Consider the following 25,467-nt stretch of genomic DNA (forward strand, 5'->3'; position numbering starts at 1 on the left):
GCTGCATCTGATAAGAAATGGAAATTGTCTACCCAGGAAGCACTCAACATATCAGTTACATTTAGCCAAATGATGTGTATAATCTAATATGCATCAAAGAGGGCTGACTTATATCATTTTGCATCCAATTCTATTTTCAATCTAGGAAGTAAAGAGAGCCACGAAATACCAAAATTCACAGTTAACAATCTGAATGTGAAAATAATTCATTCAAGGTTCTGAAAGATAAAATAGTTATTATTCAACTTTGATTTCTATGACAAAGTTATTGTGATCAGAGGAATGATGAAATGCCAGTTTTATTAAGAAGATTAAGGCTTTTTTATAGTAGAAAATAATTTCTTATCTTGACTTATTACAATAATCACAACTTCCATCATGAAAATATAAACAGGCTGCACCTCAGACAAAGAAACCATGTGTCCTATTGATGCTAAGTTTGACATTCCTGTACCTCTGCTGTGTTTTCCAATAGTTCATTGCTGTGATGCAGTGGTTATAAAAGAAATGTACATTTCCTGTGATAATGACAAAATTCAGAATGTAAATTAAGAGCCAAACCAAACTGGCTTGTCATTTGGGGTATTAGCTGCTAAATAGGAATTGTCATCTTTGACACTCAATTCATAAGTGGAAAAAAGTTACCTATCTTTAGTGATACGATATTGGTTAAAAAGCTAAAATCATTTTTAATAATCACTTTTAATGAAAAGTTTAACTTTCCATGAAAAGTTACATATTGGTGATTAAAAGCTATAAAAATATTATATATTGACATGGGACTTCTCAGGAGCACATCTTACGTTACGATTCTTAATGACCCCTCCATCTCTTGGCCTAACGACATTTTTCGCTATTATTTGCACTATTTAGTTTCCATCTTCCTCCTGGGACAGACTCCTTGATCACCTCCTTGTTAGCTGCTCTTCCGTCAGCCCCTCTTGGTTGAGATAATGGAAGCCTTTCCATTCAGGCTCAGTTCCACCCAAGCCTGTTCTTGACAGGGATGGATAAAGGAGTCTTCACTGCACCAGCCAACGGGCCCTGGAAAGGCCTGGTGACTTCAGATCCAGGCCCAGAGACCCGAGTGAGAACTGCCTGGCAGCCCTCCATCTCCTCTTCCTGCCACTCTGGGTCAGCCTACGGGGCTGGGCTCTGCCAGGGCCTCCTGTCTGGCACGCCCATTTCCTGCCTGGCTGAGCCCCTGACACCTTGCCTCGTGTCTGTTAGTAAATTTAGAGAGGAAAAGGAAGAAGTGATGGAAAATAGAAAAGATATTGGTACTTTGCTCATTGTTTTGGACCAATCCGAAAAAATGATGCTTTCTATCATCTCTATAATGACAATAATAAAAAATACTTGTATAGTATTGACTATGTAGAACTCTGCTCTCAGAACTTCTATTAACTCACTTAATAATCACAATAACCCTACAACACTGGTGCCACTGTCATCCCCAGATAAGGAAACTGAGTCACAGAGAAATTAGGTCACTTACCAAGGACACACAGCTAGTAAGAGGTAGAGCTTGGATTCAGATTCAGGATAAGTGGAGAACACAGATAAATTGAAAAGAATAGAAAGATAATATTCAAGCTCTTCACTATTTAAAATATTAAAATTCTAAGAATATTAATCATTCTTAAGATATAATCATATGTACTGTCATACTTCTAAAACCAATGTGAAAATTACTTTGGGAATCCCTAGCATTTTAAAATACCTGCCTTTATATAAAGAACTCTCGCAACTCAACAACAAAACATCAAACAACCCAATCAAAAGATGGGCTGGAGACATGAACAGACATTTCTCCAAAGAAGATATACGGATGGCCAATAGGCACATGAAAAGATGCTCATCATCGCTGATCATCAGGGAAATGCAAATCAAAACTACACTAAGATATCACCTTACACCCGTTAGAATGACAAAAATATCTAAAACAAATAGCAACAAATGTTAGAGAGGTTGCGGAGAAAAAGGAACCCTCATACACTGCTGGTGGGAATGCAAACTGGTGCAGCCACTATGGAAAACAGTATGGAGATTCCTCAAAAAATTAAAAATAGAACTACCATACGATCCAGCCATCCCACTACTGGGTATTTATCCAAAGAGCTTGAAGTCAGCAATCCCAAAAGTCCTATGCACCCCAATGTTTATTGCAGCACCGTTTACAATAGCCAAGACGTGGAAGCAACCTAAGTGTCCAGCAACAGACGAATGGATAAAGAAGATGTGGTACATATATACAATGGAATACTACTCAGCTGCAAAACAGAACAAAATCATTCCATTTGCAATAATATGGATGGACCTTGAGAGAATTATGTTGAGTGAAATAAGCCAGCGAGAGAAGGATAATCTGTGTATGACTCCACTCATATGAGGAATTTAAAATTATGGACTAAGAACAGTTTAGTGGATACCAGGGGAAAGGTGGGGTGGGGGGTGGGCACAAAGGGTGAAGTGGTGCACCTACAACATGACTGACAAACATTAATGTACAATTGAAATTTCACAAGATTGTAACCTATCAATAACTCAATAAAAATAAATAAATAAATAAATAAATAAAATACCTGCCTTTAATATGCCGTATTGCTATTAATAAATCAAGTGATAATTATATGTCCATAGTAAATGAGTTTCATAGAGGGAGGTAAGAATTCACAGATGCTACTTATACACAGAAACAATTATCCAACAATAATCCAGCATTTAGAAAGAACTCTTCTTGTACTGTGAATATCCAAATAATCAAGTAAAATACTGGAGAGATTGTCTGCATTTACTAAACCAGTTCTTTATTTGAAAATACGGTATTTCTCAGTTCTTCATTTTCCTTTACGCTGGAGCATCTACACAGCTCACCGTGGGGTTATTTAGGTAGACCATGTCCTTAATCTCTCTATTTATAAACTTCCTTTTAGCACTAGTGCCTTGTTTAATCTTGCAGCTTTAGAGAAAGAAAAAGTAGAAACTCTTTACCCTAGCTCTGTATCCAACATTTACAATATTACACCTTTCAGCAAATAATAAGTAAAAACATAGCTGCCAGAGCTACATGTTTTTAATCTACTGCTGACAACTCCTTCGACCTACCCTACCGCTTTGAGAGGAGCTAGCTGCTCTTGTGGCATCAACTGGCAAGGAAAGCAGTCACAGAGCGACGGTGACAAGCAACCCCTCACAGCATAAGCTACTTCACCAAAGCCACTTCATAAAAGAGAAGATGCCGTTTCGCTTCCTGGGCCTGGAGTTTCTTTCCATGAGGTGCTGGCATCAAACAGAACAGAGGAAGAAACATGGCTTCGGTTCGCATTTAGTTTATTTACTTTAGTTTATTTATATTGACTAATGACATCTTAACCAGAGATAACAGGTCCACGGTACCCAAGAAGTACTCAAGGTTGCAGGCTCAACACAATAAGTACTGGAACATTACAACACCTTTATTTACAATACAGTCTGTTCCCACATAAGCTCATTCTTGGTCTACTTAGCAAACCCCTTCTCAATTCCTCCTCAAGCCTTCTCAAGTTTAGAATGAGAGATCACGTGCAGTTTGGCCATATAACTTTATTATATTTGCATGTGGCTTTCCTCATTCTTACGGAAACAAAGAAAGGGTGTCCTAAAGGAGGCATCCAAGAATGTTTCCTATCAGCTCAATCTCTGCTGGACTCTCAACTCCCCTTGAGCAAACTCCAGCTGTGTTCCTGGCTCAGCACAGTCCTGTGGTCACTCACATAAACAAGCTACAACCCACTCCTCCCTATCACAGCTGTTTTCCTAATATTTTGCTTTTTGGAGCAAATAACGACATGTTCTCTTGACTTCACCAGCATGACCATTTATTTCTATAAACTAAAGATAAAACATAAAATATCCCCCACCTTGGGGCCAGCCCTGTGGTCGAGTGGTTAAGTTTACACACTCCGCTTCGGCAGCCTAGGGTTTTGCCAATTCGGATTCTGGGCACAGACGTGGCACCGCTCGTCAGGCCACGCTGAGGCGGCATCCCACATAGCACAACTAGAAGGACCCACAACTAAAATATGCAAGTATGTACTGGGGGGATTTTGGGAGAAAAGGCAGGGAAAAAAAAAAAACACTGGCAACATTTGTTAGCTCAGGTGCCAATTTTTAAAAAAAATATTATTTAGAAAAATTAAAATATCCCCCACCTCAAAATTTCTCACCAAATATGGTCTATACACTGACAACTTATTCTAAGATGTTTCCCTCCTTCATTGCAATGGCTTCCCCTTCTAATCAACACTTCGCAACATTAAACCAGTAATGCCAGCACGCCACCGGTGTACAAAGTTCTCAAGATCGCAACCAGGAAAGCGAAGAGTGAAACTGTTATGCAGAAGACCATTCAGAAATAAGCTCACAGAAAAATCCTAACGAATAATTTTAGCTTGTCCTACAACACTGGCCTACATACTGTGACATACTTACATTATCACCAAACGTGTTCTGCTTTTACAGCCGAGAGGTCTAAAGCGTGGAGCCTTTCACCTAAATTGGTTAGATTATCTATAGACAAAACTTCAGACTTAACTGTAGCCTCAGATGCCATCCAAATGAGAGTTAAATACCCAGACAGTGTAGAAGAGACTGTACATTGGCAAAATTTTTTAAATGCATCCACAGACATCACGAATGCTTAGCCTTGGAATGTTAAACAAGAAAGTCCTAGAGCATTTTTGTAGCTCATCCTGCTCCTTTGTATCTGGCACTTGCTTCTTCTCTCACTTTCTTATGGACTAATCAATTCCCTTGACGCCCCTCCCATCAACATTCTTCCTTCCTTTCCCCCACTCCCCAATCTGAACAGAACACCGTACTTCAGCTAACTCATCCTCTTTCAATCACCCTGGCATATTCCCTGCACACCCCTTAGGAGAGAAGCCCCTACCTAACAGAGGAAAGGGTCCCAACAAGGATGTTACAAGAACTGAATGAGGGAGTGGGAAAGAAAGTGGGCACTAAGACTCACATTGAGCATGCTATTGGTTAGGAAATGGAACAAGGAAGAAAGGTGCTCAATGATACAAGCCTTTGCACTTTATTTGGTTGGACATGTTCCTTAGATATCATGCTAGACAAAAGAGAGTTTGGTAGAAAAAAAACAATAATTGGATATGGAACAGTTATTAAACATATGACCCAGGAATCATGTGTAGCCTTTAAACCAATTTCAAAATGAATGTTTCTCTCCAGGTAGAGCAAGAAATATATCCAAAGACTTTCTTTTTTAATATGACACACATTGTTCTGCAAAATGATTTTATATATAACATGCAATTAGAATCTTTTGTCCACACCTCAAACTTAATCAAATATTTAAGTGTGAACTCTCCTCTTGGTATACATTTGAAACACAGAATTACAGGGATTACATCATTTTTCTAATGGACTCAGAGTCAGTATATATCTATGAATATTAGATTACATATTACTTCCAAAAAAGTAGCACAGTAAAAAAAGATATCAGACCTGCCAGTAATCTTCACACAGCCTTTTCTTTTAGAGATTTTAAAAACTGAGGATCTTTTCAAAATTTCAAGAAGCACTTCCAGACTAATCATATAAGCAGTGGGTTTCGTAGGCAGAAAAAAAGTTAAAAATAGGAAAGCTGACAAGAAGCAAGGAGTTGGGATCTTAGGATGATAGTATGCAAAAAATTACAGACACTAGCATATTCCTCTTTTTGCTATTCCTAGTATGTGCTATCATAGTGGGCAGGGCCCCAGGAAAGCTAGACCAGCCAAACCTGACACCATCCCCTCCATGTCCACCCCACCTTGTACATCTTAGGCGGCTGCCAGTAGGAATACTTGTGATAGAAAGTTAGAACCTCTTGAGAAGTATGTTTGACATGATTTCCCTATCCAGTCAGCTTACGCCCAGATAACCACTCCCCCAACTTAATTCCATCAAATTAAGTTCTAGAGATATTTGCGCTGGAAGTCCAAGAGCCCAAAGTACTCAGTTTACCATTCTCTGATTCTCAGGGTAGGTCAAGGAGAGTGAGGAGGAAGATGGAAGCCAAGAGGAAAAAGTCATGAAAAATGGAGTGAGTATGAACAGAGAGAGGAAGTAGCTAAATGTGCAGGACTGGTAGAGGGAGTCACCAAGAACATTTTCCCAGGTAATGGCTGATTAAGATCCCACGGTAGTACTGGAAGCCAAACATGAAATTACTATGACAGAAATGTTCTGGTCTAAATGAAGTTATATAACAAAATATTATAATCAAATTCAGCTGTAGGGAAGGCAGTCCCCAAGGAAGGAAGAGAGGTACTTTCATACTCTGGCCATCAGTTTGAGGGCAGTGGAAAGAGACAGTGTATGTGGAAGGCCTTAAAGATGGGGCTCCAAAGTGGTGTCACAAACTTTGCCAACAATCAGAAATGTGCCATTCAGGTAGGTTTTGGAGATACACCACTTACTGCAGGAACCGAGCTGGAGTTCCCGTAGCCAAGCACGGCTAGCCCCTTAGGAGACACGGGCGACTTTGCTAGGTCTTCAACCACAGATAATATGAAGTTTGGCCCTCGCAAAGAGGTCAATAACATTTTTTTTCCTTAATTTACCGAAGTAACCAATAGAAAGAGAACTGAGCAATTTAGTAATTCAAAGAATTAGTATTATTCTATTTAAGGTACCTCTCCTGGAGAGAAGATTCTCATGAATGGTCAAAATAAATCAGCTCATATTTACGAATGGAAGTATAATTCCAATGTAAACTAGTTATGGTTTTGGGTCACAATCTTAGTTTCCCCTCAAATCTAAGTGGAGCTCTCAAGGAAATTATAACTTTACCTTCTTTTATTATGCAGTTCATTATAATTAACAAGAGCTGGTTGGCCAGTGAGCTCGGCCACCCTTTCTAATGGTACAGAAAATTTTATTGCCACCCAAATAATTTTAGCTGGTTTGCTTTTATGTGACAATCCAGGTGGGTTGGAAATTAGCTACTATCACTTATTAAACAAGCTAATTCTGTATCAACACTATTCTGGAATAAAGTTTAAGTTTTCTTGACTGCATGTTCGATTTTGCCTTTAACCATAATCTATCCACTGTGAGGCCTGCCAGTTTCCCACAAGATCATTATGTTCATTCTGTCCTTGACTAGGAAAATGACTTTAATAGAGGTTTCAAAATGTCTAAAAATGACTTGAGAAAAAACTTTTCCCATTACTTATGGTAATAGTCGAGATAGAAAATTCATATTTTAATTTAGTTAAGGCAAACCCATGCAACTTTAATTTGAATACTTTGTTATTGCATCTTTTAATACCAGTTCTAAAACTCTATTTCTTAAGTTACATTTAAACCAGAATTTTGCCTGTGGATACAAATGCTAGAAAATAAGTAAAAGTGTCCAGCAAGTCTGGATGTTTGAAGCAAAAATATCATTTGAGCCTGAATTATCAAGATCAGCACTTCCTGAACCATGTTCTGCCAAACACTCGTACTACGAGATAGCTGATGAACAAAGGACTTGCTGGTCAAGTACACTTGCGAAACAACGCTGAGGTAGACTAGGTAACTATTCAAAGGATTCACTGCCCCTCCTTGTGGTGTCCCTTTCCTCAAGAGAATTATACACCCTGCTCTGTGGAACTCCGAAGGGATCACGTAACGTGGCCAGTAAAATGTGAGCAGGACTGATGCGTGTCACTTCTTAGCAGAGGCTTTAAGAATCAGCTTGTGATTCACCATCTCTCTTTTTCTTCTGCCAAAAGACCAGCAAGCTCCCAGAAGAAGGCTGTCCAGCCAAGGTCCTGAGTAAAGACAATGTGGAGCGGTGCCACACGTGACCATGTCCGTGAGCAAAGAAATAAACCTTCACTGTCATAAGCTCTCGAGATTCACAGTAAACATAAGCACTTCAGAGATCTTAAGAAGTCCTGAAATAAAGGATCAGATTCATTTTACTGAACCCATCATTGCTAACATTCATCTGATCACAGAATCCTTGCCTCACATAAAACCCTAAGAGAAAAATTTCAGGAAACATTAATGAAAATATTTGTTGCAAATCTCCATTCCACTTTGCACCAATTTAATATTAGGTTTGCTGTGTCATTTATTCTAGGGTTTTCAAAATTTTCAAAATCTCTAATAGAATCAAGGTCAACCAGGAATCATTTGTTATTCTAACATTAGTCAGTTTCTACAATCCTTTTAAAATGCTTTCTGCTTATTATTTCTCATATGCTAATTTTTAAAGGTGTATAATGTACTAAAAGATTTCAAATGAACATCTGGTTTAGCAATATCTCCAATATTATTGGATATCTCCAACTGCTAAAAAATATCTCCAACTGTTGAATAGGATATTTAACAATCTCCAATTGTTACCTTCTATGGAAATAAACTAAACAACACAACAGCATGAAGTTGAAAAATGTATGAGAAACATAAGTGAAGTCACGTGTTCTAAATAGTGCTCTTTGACACACACTAGATGACACAGTTGACTAATAACACCTAGAATATCTCAGAAGAAATTACAATTTCATCTCACAGTAGATTTCACTGAATTTTTAATTTTGAAAAACCATTAAAAAGAGATGTGTTGTGTTTGTTTAATTACTGATTTTTAAGTAAGAAAAATCCAAGGAGAATTCCATACCCTAGCCTTTGGCCTAAGTGTACCTGGTAATATGAAAAGAGACTCAAAAACCACTAAAAACTGTGAGTAATTAAGTCATTTGGCATTGGGAGATTGAGAAATGGGTCACTGAAACAGCCTGCTTTATCTTGTACCAAGCACATTTTTGAAACAAGCTTTTGTCTGGAATAAGAAAGGCTCACTGATACCCAGGGCATCTAACGTGGCCTTGAGGGCTGGGGTGAAGGAAGTGCAGGACAGTCTCACAGGCCTCTCTCTTGCTACAGTGATGGACCACTCCTTAAAACACGGGCCACGTGAAAGGCGGCCTGCTGTGCCTTTGACCACCAGCCCTGAGTTCCTTCTCTGCCACAGAGGCCCTCCCCTCCCTTTCAGAGCTGGTGCTTCCATCTCCCCGGGCCCCCTCTCACACTTTCTGTGCCTTCTTACAGTGGAGCCCTCACCCTCTGGAAATGACAATTTGCTAGTGATTTCTGAGATCTGTCACCAGAGGTCTGCTCCTCACTCTATAGTCCTCGCCACCCTGAAGTAGCTTCTCATGCAAGTCCTGCTGGCCCAGTTGCTTCTGGCCACACTTGCACATAATTTGATAATTACCAATTTCTCTATTTCCTCCTTTCACTAAAGATGTAGTTTGTGATATTTTCCCCATTGTCTTTATTGCTCTGTAGGTTTTCAAGAAGAAAGATGGAAAGATTCACATCTAAAATGCCAACGTCTTCCTATCAAGACGTAAAGACCTTTCTCCTTTCTGTCATTCTCCTTCCATGCACACAAGAAAGCCAATCTACAGTCTAGAAAAAAATTCTCTATGTGAAACCAAATTAGCCTATTTGGTCAAAATGCTTACCTTATAGAAATTTCAGAATAGCACAGGAGTCAAGAGTCATCGAGACCAGGTTCCTCCTCTCACTGTGAGTAAACAGAGGTCAGGAGAGGTATGAGATTTGCCCAGGGCTAAACAACGGAGCTAAAACAAGAAGACTCATTCTCCTTCAAATTTATTACAGACACTCCTTCGAGAAGGAATAGTCTAGGACTGTTGAGTTTTGAAATGGTTTATAAGGGCCCATTTATCATGCAGACCCAAGAAAGTGAGTGGCAGCCAAGTTGTACCAGACCAGTTAACAAAATCCTGAGAAAATGTGCTACCTGATAGATATATAAGAGTAAATAATGGGGGAAGGGGTGGTGAGGAAAGATGACAGTAGGGGCTCCTGGCTGGCGACAGGTGTAGAGGAAGGTTGATATGTAGCCAATATAAAGTGTAGAAATTTTTAAGCACAGTCTTGGTCCTGTATATTCAATCACTGAATAATTCAAGGCCTGGGTTTCCCGTTAACTGCACCATCAGAACAGAATTTTCACCATGCACTCTCTTTTCCCAGTTCCCATTGCCACTCCTACTGATGCCTGCCTATATCCACTTCCCCCCTCCCCTCGACCCACCATCATATGGTCCAGTAACCACCCCTCCACCTGGGCTATGTGCACTCAAAACAAACTAGTCTACGTGAAAGTAGTAGCTAACAATTTGCAAGGTCATCATTTCTTTCTTCTAAAGTTCTCTCATCGTCTGACTCTGAAGAGCTGCAGCAAGAAGGTGCCGATTAATAAACCACAGCTTTGACAGTTAAGTGCTGAGTCAGTAACTTGAAAAGAGGCATAAATCAGGAAAGATATCTAAGAAGCTCAGAAAATAATTTATGCTTAAAAATAACTGATCTTCCCGTGAAACCTTTACTCCTTGAGGAATCTAGATCCGCAGGAAGATGCTCGTTTGATCTGAAACTGGTCCTGTTCTGCCACCAAGTGTTAGCACACACTTCTAACCAACCAGCTTATGCACAGAACACACATCACAGAAATGGCAGAAACACAAGGTCACTCAAGGAGAATAATACATCCAAAAGGATGCACTATAAAAAGCACAGAGCTGAACAAGCAGCAGACTCACCACGTGAAACAAATATATCCTAAGGAAACTGTACAAATAACTTGAATTTTAGTCACTTTCAGAGATACAGTAACTTCATAAAATTTTCTGAGACTTCATTTGATGTAAAAAACTGTAACTCTGAAAGCACAGTGATAATCAAAATAGCTCTAAAATATACAATAACTAATTTCGATACCCTCTTATGCGATATAACCCACTAGAATTTCATGAAACTAAGAATACACAAAACTGACACATTGACTAAATGCCTTCTGGTGTTAGAAAAATGTGTAATTGCCAAGAAGAGTCTTCTGTTTGCAGAATCTAAGTTAGGCAACTCAGTTCTCTAGCTTGGAAACCAGAATACCATGCTGTTGGCACAGGAAGTTCCATGTTAGGAAACTTGAGGGAGAGTTTCTATATTTTCAAAATTCTGAACACAATCTATAGAACTTTTGATTACCCCACTGGGCTTTTGGTTACTTCTACTGAATGCTATCACTGGCAAACAGGTACCTACCAGAGGATGGTACCCCAGAATCCAAGGACTTCTGCAGCCAACATTGAACATCACTGGGAAAATCTCGCACTAGCTCTTTATGACCAGCCCAGGGGTGGGGAACACTCGTGCCCAGCGCCAGATGTCTGTCCACATCTTTTATGTCAATGAGATGTTTTACCTTCATGAACAGACCAATTATTGCTCCAACTGTGAATCTTTTTTTTTTAAATGTCAGCATGAATAACAGCTTTTTAGGTCATTAAAAAAATGACACTGATTATATGGTAAAAAAAAAAAAGTATCAGTTGAGGTACTACTACGGAATAACTCGTTTCACCTCCTGGAGATGATAATGAATGGATCTTCTATCTTACTATCTCAGAATTTGCCTATAATAGTCCAGAGCACTCCTCTACCCAGAACTCCCCTTTTTACCACTAATTAGATGTCTTTCCCTATGACAGTACCTATCCCAACCACAGTACCACTAGTATCTTAGGAGAGCACCAGTATCTACTCACCACATAAAATGGTTTCCAGACAGCCTTCTAGCAGGTCAAAGCAAAATGCAAGGAGTACACCAAATGGCACCTGCCTTCAAAACCGAGCATCTTAGCAGGAGGTATCATTTGCTCCTTTCTAGATTCTCACTATCCATGTACCACCCATCCATACCAGAAACTCAAGGAACGCTCCTCAAGATAATGGAAGACCTTCAGGTTCTCTGCATCCAGTGGCTTGCCCTCATCCCTGAATTGTCGTGGAGCGTCTAATTTGCCTGCCACCAGTTCCTTCTACGCTCAGCCCACAAAGGCTCCACTCTTCCTCGGAATCCCAGCAAACCCCCAATGAGTCAAGACAGGAATGCTGAGAATGTCAAGGGGGATTTACTATATTCTGGGTGGCATTAAGGTCAGCTGTATTCACTGATCCACCAGAAAAATCATGGGCAATTGTGGGGACCCACTTTTTGCCTCTGAAATACACTGAAGCACCTGAAGGTGGGTGCAAGGCAAACACAAGGAAAGTATTGTCATACGATTTTAATTACAGCATATATTCTACATTTTATTTATGTTTTTATGCTATTACATAAGCATAAGTCTCTATTTTAATAGCTGCTTAAATCATTGACATAATGTACCATAATGGACATAAACATCCCCTTCTTGTTATGGAATTCATTTCTAACTTTTCCCTATTATAGATAATCCTTCAGTAAACATCTTTATACATAAAGAATTTCTTCTTTTAAATTATTACTTTAGGATAATGTCAGCAGCATGAACTTCACAGTTAAAAAAATACAAATATTTTAATGTGTTTTGATGTGAATTACTTAATTCACAGCTCAAAGGGCCATACCAATTAGTAAGCCACCACTCATAATCTTTGATGGTCCTTCTACCTCAAATTTGTCCTAACAAATGTTCCTCTCACACAACGTGGTTAGGAGTATAAATTGGCACCATTATTTTAAAAGGCAATTTGAGATGTTTTTGAAAAGTTAAAATGTACAATACCCTTTGACTTGGAATTCCCTTTCAAGGAATTGGTTCTTTGAAATACTGGCATATCTACACACGGATGTTCACTGCAGCATTTTTTTTTTGTTTGTGGGAGCAAAGAAACAGAAATCAACATACTTATTCATCAAGGGGAGAATACTTAAATGATGATAAATCAAAATAATATAGAGACGTGACCCTATTTCTGTTTTAAAGGAACTGTGTGCGTGTATATGCATCTATGTGTATTTGCAGTGCATGGGAAAAGGTCAGGAGGATAGACTCGTAGTGGTCACCTAAAGAGAGAAATTACACTGAGGGGAAGGCAGCGGCAGGGTGGTGACGAGGGAGAAACTGTATCTTTCATTCCACCGGGCTGTATGTATTGGGGTTGCTTACAGTGAGCATATATTCACCCAATACTTTCATCATTAAAATAACTTTTAAAATAAAATAATAAAGTACTTGAAATGAGACCAACTTCCTGGTATTTGAGTGAAAAAACCCTATTATTTCACACCTCTCTTTCTCTCAACCTCCTTTTATTTCATTGTCAACCTAAATAACACAGAAAGCTAGCAATACATTCTATTGCTGACTTTATCAATGGCCACTCCCTTGTAAATGGTGGACCCAGAATAAAAACCCAAAATAGAATTAACACTGAGAGAGAGGACTAGCTACTTGGAAATGTAAAAAAGTTAAGAAGAAAGAGATTGAAGAACCACCATTTTCAAAGAGTCTACATTCCAAACCACAAAGCACAATAAAAATCCACTTTTTTGTATGCCACCTTTTCATATTGGCTTTAACTTTTATCCTGGAACCAATGACTTGCTGCATAAAGAAAATGCTGGATATTTATTTAAGCCTGCAGGTCTCAGTGCATACTACCCTGCAGACCATCTGGATGAGAATCACCTGTGGCACCGACTGACCATCAGAAGTCAAGGTCTTTCGACCCACCTCCAGATCTAAAGTCAGAGGGTGGAAATCTGCAGCTTCAACAAGCACCCCAGGTGACTCATGAATCCCAAAGTTCAAGATGTACTTTCATAAGTATTCAGAATCACTGACCATCACAGGGGTAAACAGGAACAGAGTCACCCCACAAATTAAAAGAAAAAATTCTTATTTGGCTTTCTGCAAGAGTAAGATCATAATTTATTTTCTAAAGATTAAGCATTCCGATCTAAACAAAATGCCATCTGATTTAGATTTCATACACCATTGAAGCAGGGACTGTTTCTATGTTGATCATCACCCCAGGCCCAGCACCCAGTGTCTGGCCCACAGTAAGGTACTCAAGAAATACTTGTTGAATTAATACGATTTGCACCTGGGAGCTCCTCACATGTAGAAATGAACGTGGAGGAACTGGACTTGGCCAGTGGGAGGGAAGAATATGAGACTGAGAACAAGATGAGATGGATTCTAGACAGGGCTCTGCACCTGAGGACAATGTGACCTCATTCCATCACTTAACCTTTCCACATCTCGTCTCTCTCTTCTATAAAGGGCAGGAGTAGATTCTGTGACATTACTGCCTAGGAATCATTGAACACAGTCTGAAATGTTGAAACAGCGATTCTAGAGCAGCTTAAACATTCCTTTGACAGACGTCCTGGGGTGCTCTCATTTCAAAGTTAATATTGCAAAGACAAAGAAACATTTTGAAACGCAGATATTACCTTCACCACTGATTTGTCATTCTGTGATTAAGTTTGAAACCACTGGGAAGAGGACAATCCATTTGAAAGCAAACGAGAAAGATAACGAGCAAAACAATAAACCGTCAGTCTATGAGTTTCATCAGTTATTCCAAATTTCAAAATCTATTATTTACACAAATTATTTTTACCTAAATATTTTGGAGTGGTACCTAATATAATTATTATTGAGTTTGTGGCATAGTTATCCCCCAAAAAAAACCAACATGCAAGATATCTTTTTGAGGAGTTATTTACAATAGTTTGTAGAAAACTCATAAGCACGGGATGGTCAATCACCCAAACACATGTTTTAAAACACCAAAAAGACTTTCTGAGCACAGAGACATTAAATACAAAATGTGTCGAATTTAGAAAAAGGATCTACTTACTAATAGACATGACCTTCATTTACAGAGCTGCAAATCAGTCTTAAGTGCAGCAAAGGGTCATAGAGAGCAGGAGAAAACACTAATGTGCATGCCCATCTCCAAAACTCTGGAATATCAGAGCAGGTCAGCAGGTGTCTTAACTGGCATGAGAAAGTCCCTAGGCTGAAATGGGAAAAACAATGAAGGGTGCTCTTGGGCTTCCAGGAGAAATGCTCAGGAATCCAGAACAAAGTCAAAAGTTATTCCACCCTCTGAGGGAGGAGGGGATGGCCTGGGAAGGAAGAAAGTCACTCTGAGACAGAGGGAGTCAAAAGACATGTCCCTTGGCTTGTGTCACTGTCGACCATCCTCAGGGAGAAGTACTTTAAGTACCTGGGGTGGCGGGGTCCCTCAGTTACCCTCTCGCCCAGTCCCTGGAACACTTGCTCCAAGCCCTCAGTGGAGGCAACTGATGAAAGAGCAAGGTGATCTTCTGGAAACCTTGAAAGAGCTACATAAAGGAGGATAAAAAGTCTTGTCCCACCTGGAAGAACCCGGTTGCAGTGAGCAGCACCAGGGTATGCAGGCCAGCAGAGGAAGCTCTGAGAACAGCAGGGTACAAATGACCGTAAGCAAAGAAAGCAACAAAACAGAACCCTGGCAGCACCCTGAGGCTCTTCAAGGGATGTAGCAGACATGGCAACAGACGAAGCAGCAGTAGATAAAGGATGGTCGGGAATGCAGTTGATAGCCACCATGGTAAGGGAGGGCACAGCTGTTACAAGCCCCGTGGAGGCTCGGGAGCCAACTCAGCGTCCTGGGAACTGGAACCAAACTGACTTGGGATCCCAGGAGCAACAGTGGTAGGGTATGGGAAAACTACTACAAGATGTCACTCATGCCCCCAACCTTGCCAAAGGCTGGTGTGTCCAGTCAAACAAGGCTTGCCATAAAAACATCCACTCACCTTCTTCCGGAGCCATGGTACTTTGGACAATTTCATGAAGGTCAAATGAGGCTTAAAACTTCTGCTTTCCCCTGCCAAGATCCCTTTCTCTTGAAATGTCCTTTTTGCAGCCTCTACAGAAAATAAAAACAAATACAAAAATGCCACTGTTTAACAGATGGCTGCCTTTAATTATAAAAATGGCAATTCAAAAAATAAATTATTTTATAATGAAGATTATATATGTGCCTGAGGTTTTTTTTTCCTTAAAAAAGAGGAAAAAACATGTGTATGATAAACACATTATAACAGGCAAATCTACAGTGATTTCAAACTTTGGGTAAAGCAAACAAAAGTAACTTTAAGAGGGAATATTTAATAAAATAACTGTTTGGCTGATATGATGCTGATTTTCACTGAACATCCCAGTGGTGTCCATACGTATAAAAAATAGTAGCTTCTCTGTTGCCCTTCTTATCTAAAACTTCTCCTTCTGACCAAGATGGAATAACAGGAATTGGATTTACCCTCCCATCTGAAACAACCGAAAAAAGGACAAAGTCCACAAAACAATGGTTTGCAAGACATGGTACCTCAGGCAGTGAAGGTCGGTGATCCCTGAGAGATGAGAAACAAACAAGGTGAGCCCTTCATTGCCCCAGCTTCCATCATTAAGCGTCTAAACCTCTGTGCAAGGAGAAACCCAGACAGAGCCCAGTCATCTCACCAGGTTGAGGAAAAAGAGCTGAGAGTAGGAGAGACCAAGACATCTAGAGCTCACAGGACAGAGTACAGGAAAATTGACACCTGCACAGATCCAGAGATCTGCAAAGGGTCCCCCTAGGGAATTCAGCTGAGTACTGACCAGCACATAAATGTGAGCAAACTACTTGAGGATAGAGTAACACATTTGAAAGGATTAAAGGGAACCAGCACTCACACAGGGGCTGGAATACTGTTTGCTCCCATCAGCCAGACTGCAAACCTCAAGACTCACGGGCCATGGATAGAATAGACAGGAGGGTCTGACCTCAGTATAAGAAAAACTAGCCCGGGACTGGTGCTGCTCTAGTCCCACCCAGAATCTTAGAAGCAAGACGCAAAAGGGAGAAACTGTTCTCAAGTAACTTGTGTGCCAGAACAAAGCCCAAGAATATTTATAGGAATAGGAAACTATCCAGCACCGAATGAGGTAAACTTCACCAATGCCTGGTGTCTAATCAAAAATGACCAGACACGGAAACAAACAGGAAAATACGACCCACAATGAGGAGATAAATCAATTAACCAAAGTGACCCAGAACTGACACAGATGTTAGATTAGCAGCATCAAAACAGTTATTATAACTGTATTCATGTTTGTGAAGTAGAGATATGCAAGCTATAAAAAAGACCAAATCAAACTTACAGAGATCAAAACTGCCATGTCTGAGAAAAATAAACTGGACAGAATTAACAGATTAGACATTGCAGAACAAAAAAAAATAATTAACATGAAAACATAGCAATGGAAACCACCCAAAATGAAACAGAGAGAAGAAGGAAAGGAAAGGGAGGGAAGGAGGGAGGGAGAAAGAAGGAAAGAAAGAAAGAAAGAGAGAGAGAGAAGGAAGGAAGGAAGGACGGAAGGAAGGAAGGAAAGAAAGAAAGAAAGAAGGAAAGAAAGAAAGAAAACAATAGAACATCAGTGAGTTGTGGGGAAACTTCAAGAGGCGAGAGAAAAGAAGATGAGAAAATATTAGAAGAAATAATGCCTGTTGGGAAATGGGAGTTGCCACAACCACAAGGGAAAATATTGGAGCAGTAACTATTAAAATGTAAACTGCACAAGCATTTTGAACCAGTTATTCCAATTCCAGGAAAACCCACAAAAATACAAGTATCAGCACATAAAATTCTATACAGAAGATACTTAGCATTGTTTGAATCAGCACAAGCTAGAAATAACCTTTATCCATAAAGAAGTGGTTGCTGAATTACCATATGGCCATACTAAGGGCTGTCATAATAAAGAGTGAATTAGAGCTGCCCACATTGTCCTGAAAAGATGTCCATGATCCATGAAGCAAAAGGGTGAGTTGTATGGTTACTACATCTATCGCATGATTCCACGGTCTGTTTTCAGAGAGAGATAGGGAAAGAAAATAATTCTCTCTATTTATATTTGCCTTGGCATAGAAAAACAGGATAGAAGATCCGAGGATGGGAGTTGAGATTGAAGAAAGGTAGGGGAGATTAGTAACGTTTTCTTTACGAATCTGCATATTGTTTGGTGGTTACGATGAGCATGTATTACTTTTGAACGTATAAAAATAAAATAAGAAGCACAATAACAAACTGATTCTACACTAGCAATGTGACGTTGCTACGAGTGCTCAAGAATCGTACCAGAATGCACAAATAGGGGGACAGAATTCTTTGCCGTTCGTGTGAAGATTTCATACTTTTCAAAGGCCTTTGGTAAACAACTTCTCATTTGGTCTTTTTACCTCAAAATCAGGTAGGGCTAATATATAAGTCAAGTTTAAAGACAAGAAAAAGGAAACATAGGAAGTCCATGCTCAAGGTCACACTCTTTGTTGCTAGTAGAGAAGGACCCGGAATCCAGGTGCCCTCACGTCTGCTCTGGTCATGTTCCACCCTACAATCCTAGGGCTGAGAACTCAGCTTGACCCCTGGGATCAGCGAAGGGCACAGAGCTGCCTCAACAACTCAGTGAGGAAGAGGAAGGCAGAGGAATCTGCCTCTTCCCACCATGGCCACACACACCAGTTTCAGGCAGAGAAGCTTCCCTGTTCTACACCTTGAGCTTCTGCTCTGAGTATCACTTCGTTGTTTAAAAGGATTCCAACACTCACCAAAAAAGTTTGAAAACCAGTGATCAAAAAACTTATATAGGGTCCCTTCAGTAGCAATAACCCCACCAAAAATGTCCACAAAAAAAAATAGAAACTGGTGATATATAGGGCACAGGATGTCTTTGAATCTCAAATAAGACCATATTCAATACAAATGTTTAGTGAGAAATTGTCCCTTTTAAATTCAGTTATTTTTGATCAGTGTTAAATGTCTATTTTCTAACAATTAAAAACCATGAACCCGGGGCCAGCTCCGTGGCCGAGTGGTTAAGTTAGCGCGCTCCGCTGCAGCGGCCCAGGTTTCAGATCCTGGGCACAGACATGGCACTGCTCATCAGGCCACGGTGAGGTGGCGTCCCACATCCCACAACTAGAAGGACCTGCAACTAAGATATACAACTATGTACAGGGGGGTTTGGGGAGATAAAGCAGAAAAAAACAAAAAGGAAGATTGGCAACGGTTGTTAGCTCAGGTGCCCATCTTTAAAAAAAAAAAAAACCATGAACCCAGTAAAAGATTATTTAATGTTTCCAGGAAATGTGTCCTCAAAAATAAAAGATGTTGGAGCCAGCCCAGTGGCATAGCAGTTGGGTTCACACGTTCCACTTCAGTAGCCCAGGGTTTGTGGGTTCGGGTCCTGATCACGAACCTATACATTGCTCATCAAGCCATGTGTGGCGGCATCCCACATACAAAATAGAGGAAGATTGGCACAGATGTTAGCTCAGCGACAATCTTCCTCAAGCGGAAAGAAGAAGATTGGCAACAGAAGTTACCTCAGGGCCAATCTTCCTCACCAAAAAAATAAAAAATAAAAGATGTTTTTAATGCAATAGTAGAGTCATAAGAATGCTTTAGTTTTAACCAACAACTCTGTTGGAATCTGGAGATTACTAATGATGTGCAAAATTACAACAAGAAATACTTAGATGAAAACAAAACCAAACATATGTCCATTCTGCCTGAATATTTCTTACATAGTGTGAGACTTCAGCTTTCTTGCCTGGGAACCTAAAATGAAAAAGATGGGAGAATGATCAAAACAAAGACATCATATTATCCTTTCTGCAAAAATGAAGAGTTTTGCTAAAATGACTGGTCCATATGAAAAGAATAAAATAACATGAATATAATACACAGAGAATAGTAAAGTTTCAAAATGGAAATATTTCCACCAGAGGAGAATTAAATGGCTGCATTTTATTTACCAATGACCTAACTGTAAGTCCTGCCAGTGATACTCGGTGTGGGGGCTACTGTGCTGGACGGCACAGAGGACACAGAGCAGGGAAGAGAGCCTGCAGTCACAGAAGAGGAGCTTCTGCATGTCAACCAGCTCAGTCCTCAAGTGCGTGGAGCACTCGCCTGGCTCCAACAGGTGTTCAACAGCACCTGAGGAATTTGAATTGAGCATCACCTTTGTGCTGAGTGTTCTATGTATGCTTTATCATCTGCTCCTCAAAACAACTCTAGGAGGTAAGTTACTATTATTGCATCTTTAAAAATTAAGAAACTGAGGGGGCTGGCCCAGTGGCGCAGAGGTTGAGTTCGCACGTTCCACTTCTCGGCAGCCCGGGTTCACCGGTTCGGATCCCAGGTGTGGACGTGGTGCTGCTTGGCATGCCATGCTGTGGTAGGCATCCCACATATATAAAGTAGAGGAAGATGGGCACGGATGTTAGCTCAGGGCCAGTCTTCCTCAGCAAAAAAGAGGAGGATTGGCGGTAGTTAGTTCAGGGTTAATCTTCCTCAAAAAAAAAAAAAATTAAGAAACTGAGACTCTGAAATGTTAACAGCTTATTCAAAGATCACTCAGCCAGGTAGCGGTGAGGAAAGAACTTGAACTCAAATCCGAGTGACTACAAAGTTCATGCTGCCTCCTACGTGAAGAGTCCAAAATCTTCTTTCTCCTTCTAAGAAACATTCTCAAACAAAAGGCAAAATGTGGTCAGATTACCTTAAAACTTGTACAGCAGATATGCATTTCAGTTGACACGCCCAGATTTGATCATTCCTTCATTCATTCAGCAAATAATTACTGGGAGCCTACTTTATGCCAGGGACTGTTGTAGGTACTGGGGATACAACAATGAACAAAGCGAACCCCCTGCCCTCATGCAGCATCCATGTACATTGGGTGCCACAGGCAAATATATAAAACAACGTCAGGTATCGATCAGTGATACAAAGAAAAACAAAACAGGTGAGGACACACCAAGTGATGAGGAAGAAAAGGGGGTGCTCCCCTAAACGTGGTGGTCTGGGAATCCTGCTCGGAAGATGAGACATTTGAGCAGCCCCCGACCGAGGCGGAGAAGAGAGCGGAGTGCGTGTCTAGGGGGACAGTACTCGTGGCAGAAGGAATGTCTTCTGAGGGGAGGAGAGCTCGGTAGGTCCAAACACAGTAAAACGGTAGGACCACCGGAGCAGAGTGAGTGGGCATTTGGGCAAGAGGTAAGAAATGGGTTTAGAGAAGTAGGCAGGGTATTATGGGGCATAGCAAAACTTCTGGATTTTATGGTATATGCGGTGGGAAATGTTGAGGGTTTTAAGCAAGGGAAATTCATGTGTGGGTAACTTTCTTTACTCATCTATAGTTCATCTAGAATATATATTTCTTCCTGGCGGAAGAAATTTCCTCTCAGGCAATTTGAGCTCTCTCCCTGGGACTGTATTTCAGTTGAATGGGAAGGCAGCTAACAGAATCACAGTGTTTTACGTGATGGGGGGGTCAGGGGGCAGGGTCTTGGGTCGCCATCTGGCATCTCCTGAGACACGCACCAAGATTGGTTTTTGCAGCTGGACCTTGTTCCCACATATAACGACTCTCTGAAATCTCTGTGCCCTCTCAGGTACAGAAGCCTCATTCTATTGCTCACCACATCAAACCAGAGCAAGCAGCAACTCAACGGAGCTGTCTGAGGCCCTTTACCACCTCCTTGCTACTCTTCAGTACACAGAAATAGCAGTTTCCAGGCCAAGGTGGAAGAGGTCAGAACTCTACAAGGTTACACCAAACCTCCTCTCTCCTCTTTGCCTCCACCGCTACTCTGGGAGCACAGGGAATTCTGGCCTGGCTGCCCCTATGGACACTGCTCAGGAACGAAGCCCATGTCACTCCTGCTCTCAGACTTACATGGGTCTCTGTTGTTTCGTTCATGGGATGATGGAGGGGCAAGAACTCACACTCTGGCTTGACCTCTAACTCTCTTCTTCACCCAACCCAGGGAATCTTTTCTAGCATCAGGGCAGGAAAACTTATCATTATGCTTAGCTGTGGAAACCCCAAAGCCTTCTCTCTATTTCTTCTCTGTATTCTCTCTCTTCTGAGAACACGGGTACCACTGCCTAGAAAGGGGCTAAGCTAGGACATGGGACACAGGAAATAAAAGGAGAAAAACTCAGTATCTCAATATATTATCTCACCACATTTTCAAAATCTTACCTTATTTTACTTTTGTAATATCTTGCTAATGCTAACATAATGCTAATCTCTTGCACATAAATGCTAATATGTGCTAAATATGATAGTTCAATCACAATTCACAAAATTGGGGCATGTCCTAAAACTCCTTCACTGCTAGTCACTGCCGTGAAAAGGTTTTCTTTCTCTCTTCTATGCAGAAAGTTAAACAATAGACCATTAAAACGACAAGAAAACACTGGTTTTAGTTGCAAGCAACAGATGACAACTTTGGCTGAGTTAAGCAGGAAAGGAATTCATATAAGGACACTGGGAGGACTAACGTACCAAGATGAAGGCTATGAAGCCAAGGAGATGGCCAACATTACGGTGGAGAACAGATCCACTGACACCACCACCTCTTCTAGCTGGCATTACTGAAACCAGGCACAGCACACAAAGCGCTAGAACTGCTGCCACCTGCCTTAGACTGGAGGTAGATACCACTGATGACACAACCTATCTGCATGGTCCTTCTTTGTTCAGGTTGCTAGCTTCTGATTCAAAGAGGGGTCAAAGCAACATCACGTTCCCTTGCCCTTGCAGCAGAGGAATCTGTGACAGAGCGTATCTGACGTGGCGATGGTGGGGAAGAGTTGAGATGTCGGGCAGCAAAAAAAGAAATTTAACAGTCCAGCATACACATGTTTTAAAACAATAGTGTGTTCAGGAGCTGGCCCAGTGGCGTAGCAGTTAAGTTTGCATGCTCTGCTTCGGCAGCCTGAGGTTCACCGGTTCAGATCCCGAGTGTGGACCTACACACCACTCATCAAGCCATGCTGTGGCAGGTGCCCCACATATAAAGTAGAGGAAGATGGGCACGGATGTTAGCTCAGGACAAATCTTCCTCAGTAAAAAGAGGAGAATTGACAGTGGATGTTAGCTCTGGGCTAATCTTCCTCAAAAAAAAAAAAAAAAGAGCATATTCATAACAAGTACTATTATAATTAACATATCAACATTTAACTCATATAAATTACAAACAGGTATATCTTTTCCCAACTACCCTGTCATAACCCAGCTTTGGCCCTCTCTATTTTGGCATATTCTCAACTGTTTTAAATGAAGCTAGAGCTAAAATGTTAGGCTGAATCACACAAAACTGTCATTTTTATGGGTCAAAAACAGTCAAATATTGACAACATCTGAAGGTTTAACATACACCATGGTGGACTAATTTACTAAGTTCCTAAGATTAAACTGAAGGGATTAGGGCATATTTTCTAAGTCTTCAAGCATTTGAAGAATTAGCACATAGAAGAGTTTCTGTTGCAACTTAGCAACATGTTGATACCAACCCAAAAAACAGAAATAGCATGAAAGTGTGAAAGCAAAAATTCTTTTACTCAGTTATTTACTGAGCATACGTGCCCAGTGTGTGGCAGGCACGTTACCTGCTGCAGACAGCAAACCCGTCCTGCTTTCATGGAGCTTATGGTCTCAGGAGGCAGAATCCAGCCCAATAAAGAGAAGGACTTAATGATGTTCAAATTATTAAAAAATACAAGAGATATAAGGAAAGGAGTTTTGTTAACAGAAATTAAAATAGTAGGTATTTGTATTGTTCATTATTATCTATATTAGTTTTTACATATTATCTTATTTGATATAACAATCTTATTAGTAATTGATTCTAAAGAAATAACATTTTTCAATTTACTGGTTTCAGTTACATCAAATTTTGACCCAATAGTTCTCATTATTCACTGGGCTAGAAATCTTTGATGACGGATATCTATTCACAATGCTGTTTTAAATAATATTTGTCACAAAGCTCATTTAATTTTTATTAACTCGTTTTTCCAAAACAGTACATTCTCTAGGTACCAGAAATAGAGAAAAAGAAAATGCTGCCTTCTTTTTGAAAAGTACTTCTTAGTATTGATTTTATATTCCTAATAGCAGTATAATCTCTTGCTCAGCCAGAGGACTAGGTAATGGTTATAGAAATATCATTCTTGAGATAAGAAGAGTTTTTACTAGTATGAGAATCACATGTCATTTTTCGTCTCTGTTAACTTATGTTCTGGAAGAGAAGCTTATGAATAATTTAAGAGATTGTTCAATTCCTCCTAGTACCACAGACATTCCTCAAGCACTAATGAGAAAATCCACAGCGAATACATCAAATGTCCTTCAAAAGTCAGCTAAGAACGCTTCCTACATATTACCATTTACCTCATAGCTCAAGATGCAAATTGTCTGAAGAACAATTTCTTAAAAATATATTTTAAACACTAGGAGACTTTGCTATATAAAAGAACACTGAAATGAATAATTTAATAAAGAAACAATACTTCTGTGATCCTGAACACATACAGTTTTATCTTTTCTCTTTGTTTTGTGCATTTATTCAAAAACATTTACTGAGTACGCTAGGTACTGGGAAGTTTTACCTGTTTTTTAAGTTTTATATATATATTTATTTTATATAAGAAGTTTTCTTCAGGTGAACTCTTTCAAACACGTAGCAACAATAAATGTATACCTAAAATGTAAAGGAATTGCTAAGAGTCATCTCAAAGCAATCCACAAGAGATCAATTTTAATAAAATCATGTATTTTTAATTATATACCCTTTCTTGCAAAGCAAATATTTTTTCTCCTTTTTTTCTCCATTTTGCCATTTTTTTCCTTCTTTCTAAAATTGTGAGCGATGTTTATATAATAGCATGATCTATAATTTGAGGATAATCACAGAAAGGTTTATTAATAAGAATAGCCTACAACACGAAATGTAAAATTAAGTGGTGCTAACATATTCTTAAGCTTATAAATTCTATTTCAGTAAGTGGATGCAATAGAAATAAGTTAGATTTTAGTTTTAAAAAGACTGATTCGTGATTAAACAATACACCGTCCAACAGCAGGCGATAAGTTCTTTCCCTGTTTGCCAGGTGGAGGATACTTTCTAATGCCATTTTAAGTTACAGTAAAATTATGTGACATACAATGTGAAAAATCTCAATAAAATTTTAGAATCACTTTTTAGTCATCTAAAACTTTAAAGAAGTAAAAGCGATACAATTGTTTTTGTCATTCCTCTGTTATTACTATTTAAAGGATTCTTGTTTCCATATGCTGTTTAAACTGTCTCATTTCAGATGGTTTTACTTAAGTCATTTGAACTATATGCTTCGACATAAAGGCTGACATAATGCTGAAACCAACTTCCATTTAAAATTTTTACACTCATTATTTTAAATAGATATTTCTAACTGATGTCAAATAGGATTTTAAAACATTTCATTCTTAACAACAAGCCTTTAAAATTACACCTTAATGCCAGAGGAATCCCATTCATTCCACTACAGGTGAGGTGAAAGGGAACCAGACTGAGCACTCGAACACTAGCCCAGCTCTCCTATGATTCAACCTGTGCTCCTGCACAGGAGCCCAGAATAAATTCTCCCTCAGGTCCCTTCTCATCCTAACAACCAGCTAGTCCAAGCGAACTTTCAGAGAGAGTTCTGGTATTTCATCTAGAGGGAATTCTAGACACCAG

The 25,467-nt window shown here is 39.8% G+C and overlaps 1 protein-coding gene across 6 annotated transcripts in view; it reads right to left on the reverse strand.

Annotated features, from left to right (window-relative positions):
• The window catches only part of AKAP7 (A-kinase anchoring protein 7), a 133,760-nt gene that overhangs the window by 60,390 nt on the left and 47,903 nt on the right, over positions 1 to 25,467 (reverse strand). For all 6 annotated transcript variants that reach the window (XM_046674439.1, XM_046674436.1, XM_046674437.1 and 3 more), the window contains one exon: positions 15,662 to 15,774. In XM_046674439.1, the coding sequence (XP_046530395.1) occupies positions 15,662 to 15,774 (113 nt within the window). The remainder of the gene's footprint in view (positions 1 to 15,661; positions 15,775 to 25,467) is intronic.

Source organism: Equus quagga, chromosome 11 (assembly GCF_021613505.1).
Source record: "Equus quagga isolate Etosha38 chromosome 11, UCLA_HA_Equagga_1.0, whole genome shotgun sequence".
NCBI classification, from domain to species: domain Eukaryota; kingdom Metazoa; phylum Chordata; class Mammalia; order Perissodactyla; family Equidae; genus Equus; species Equus quagga.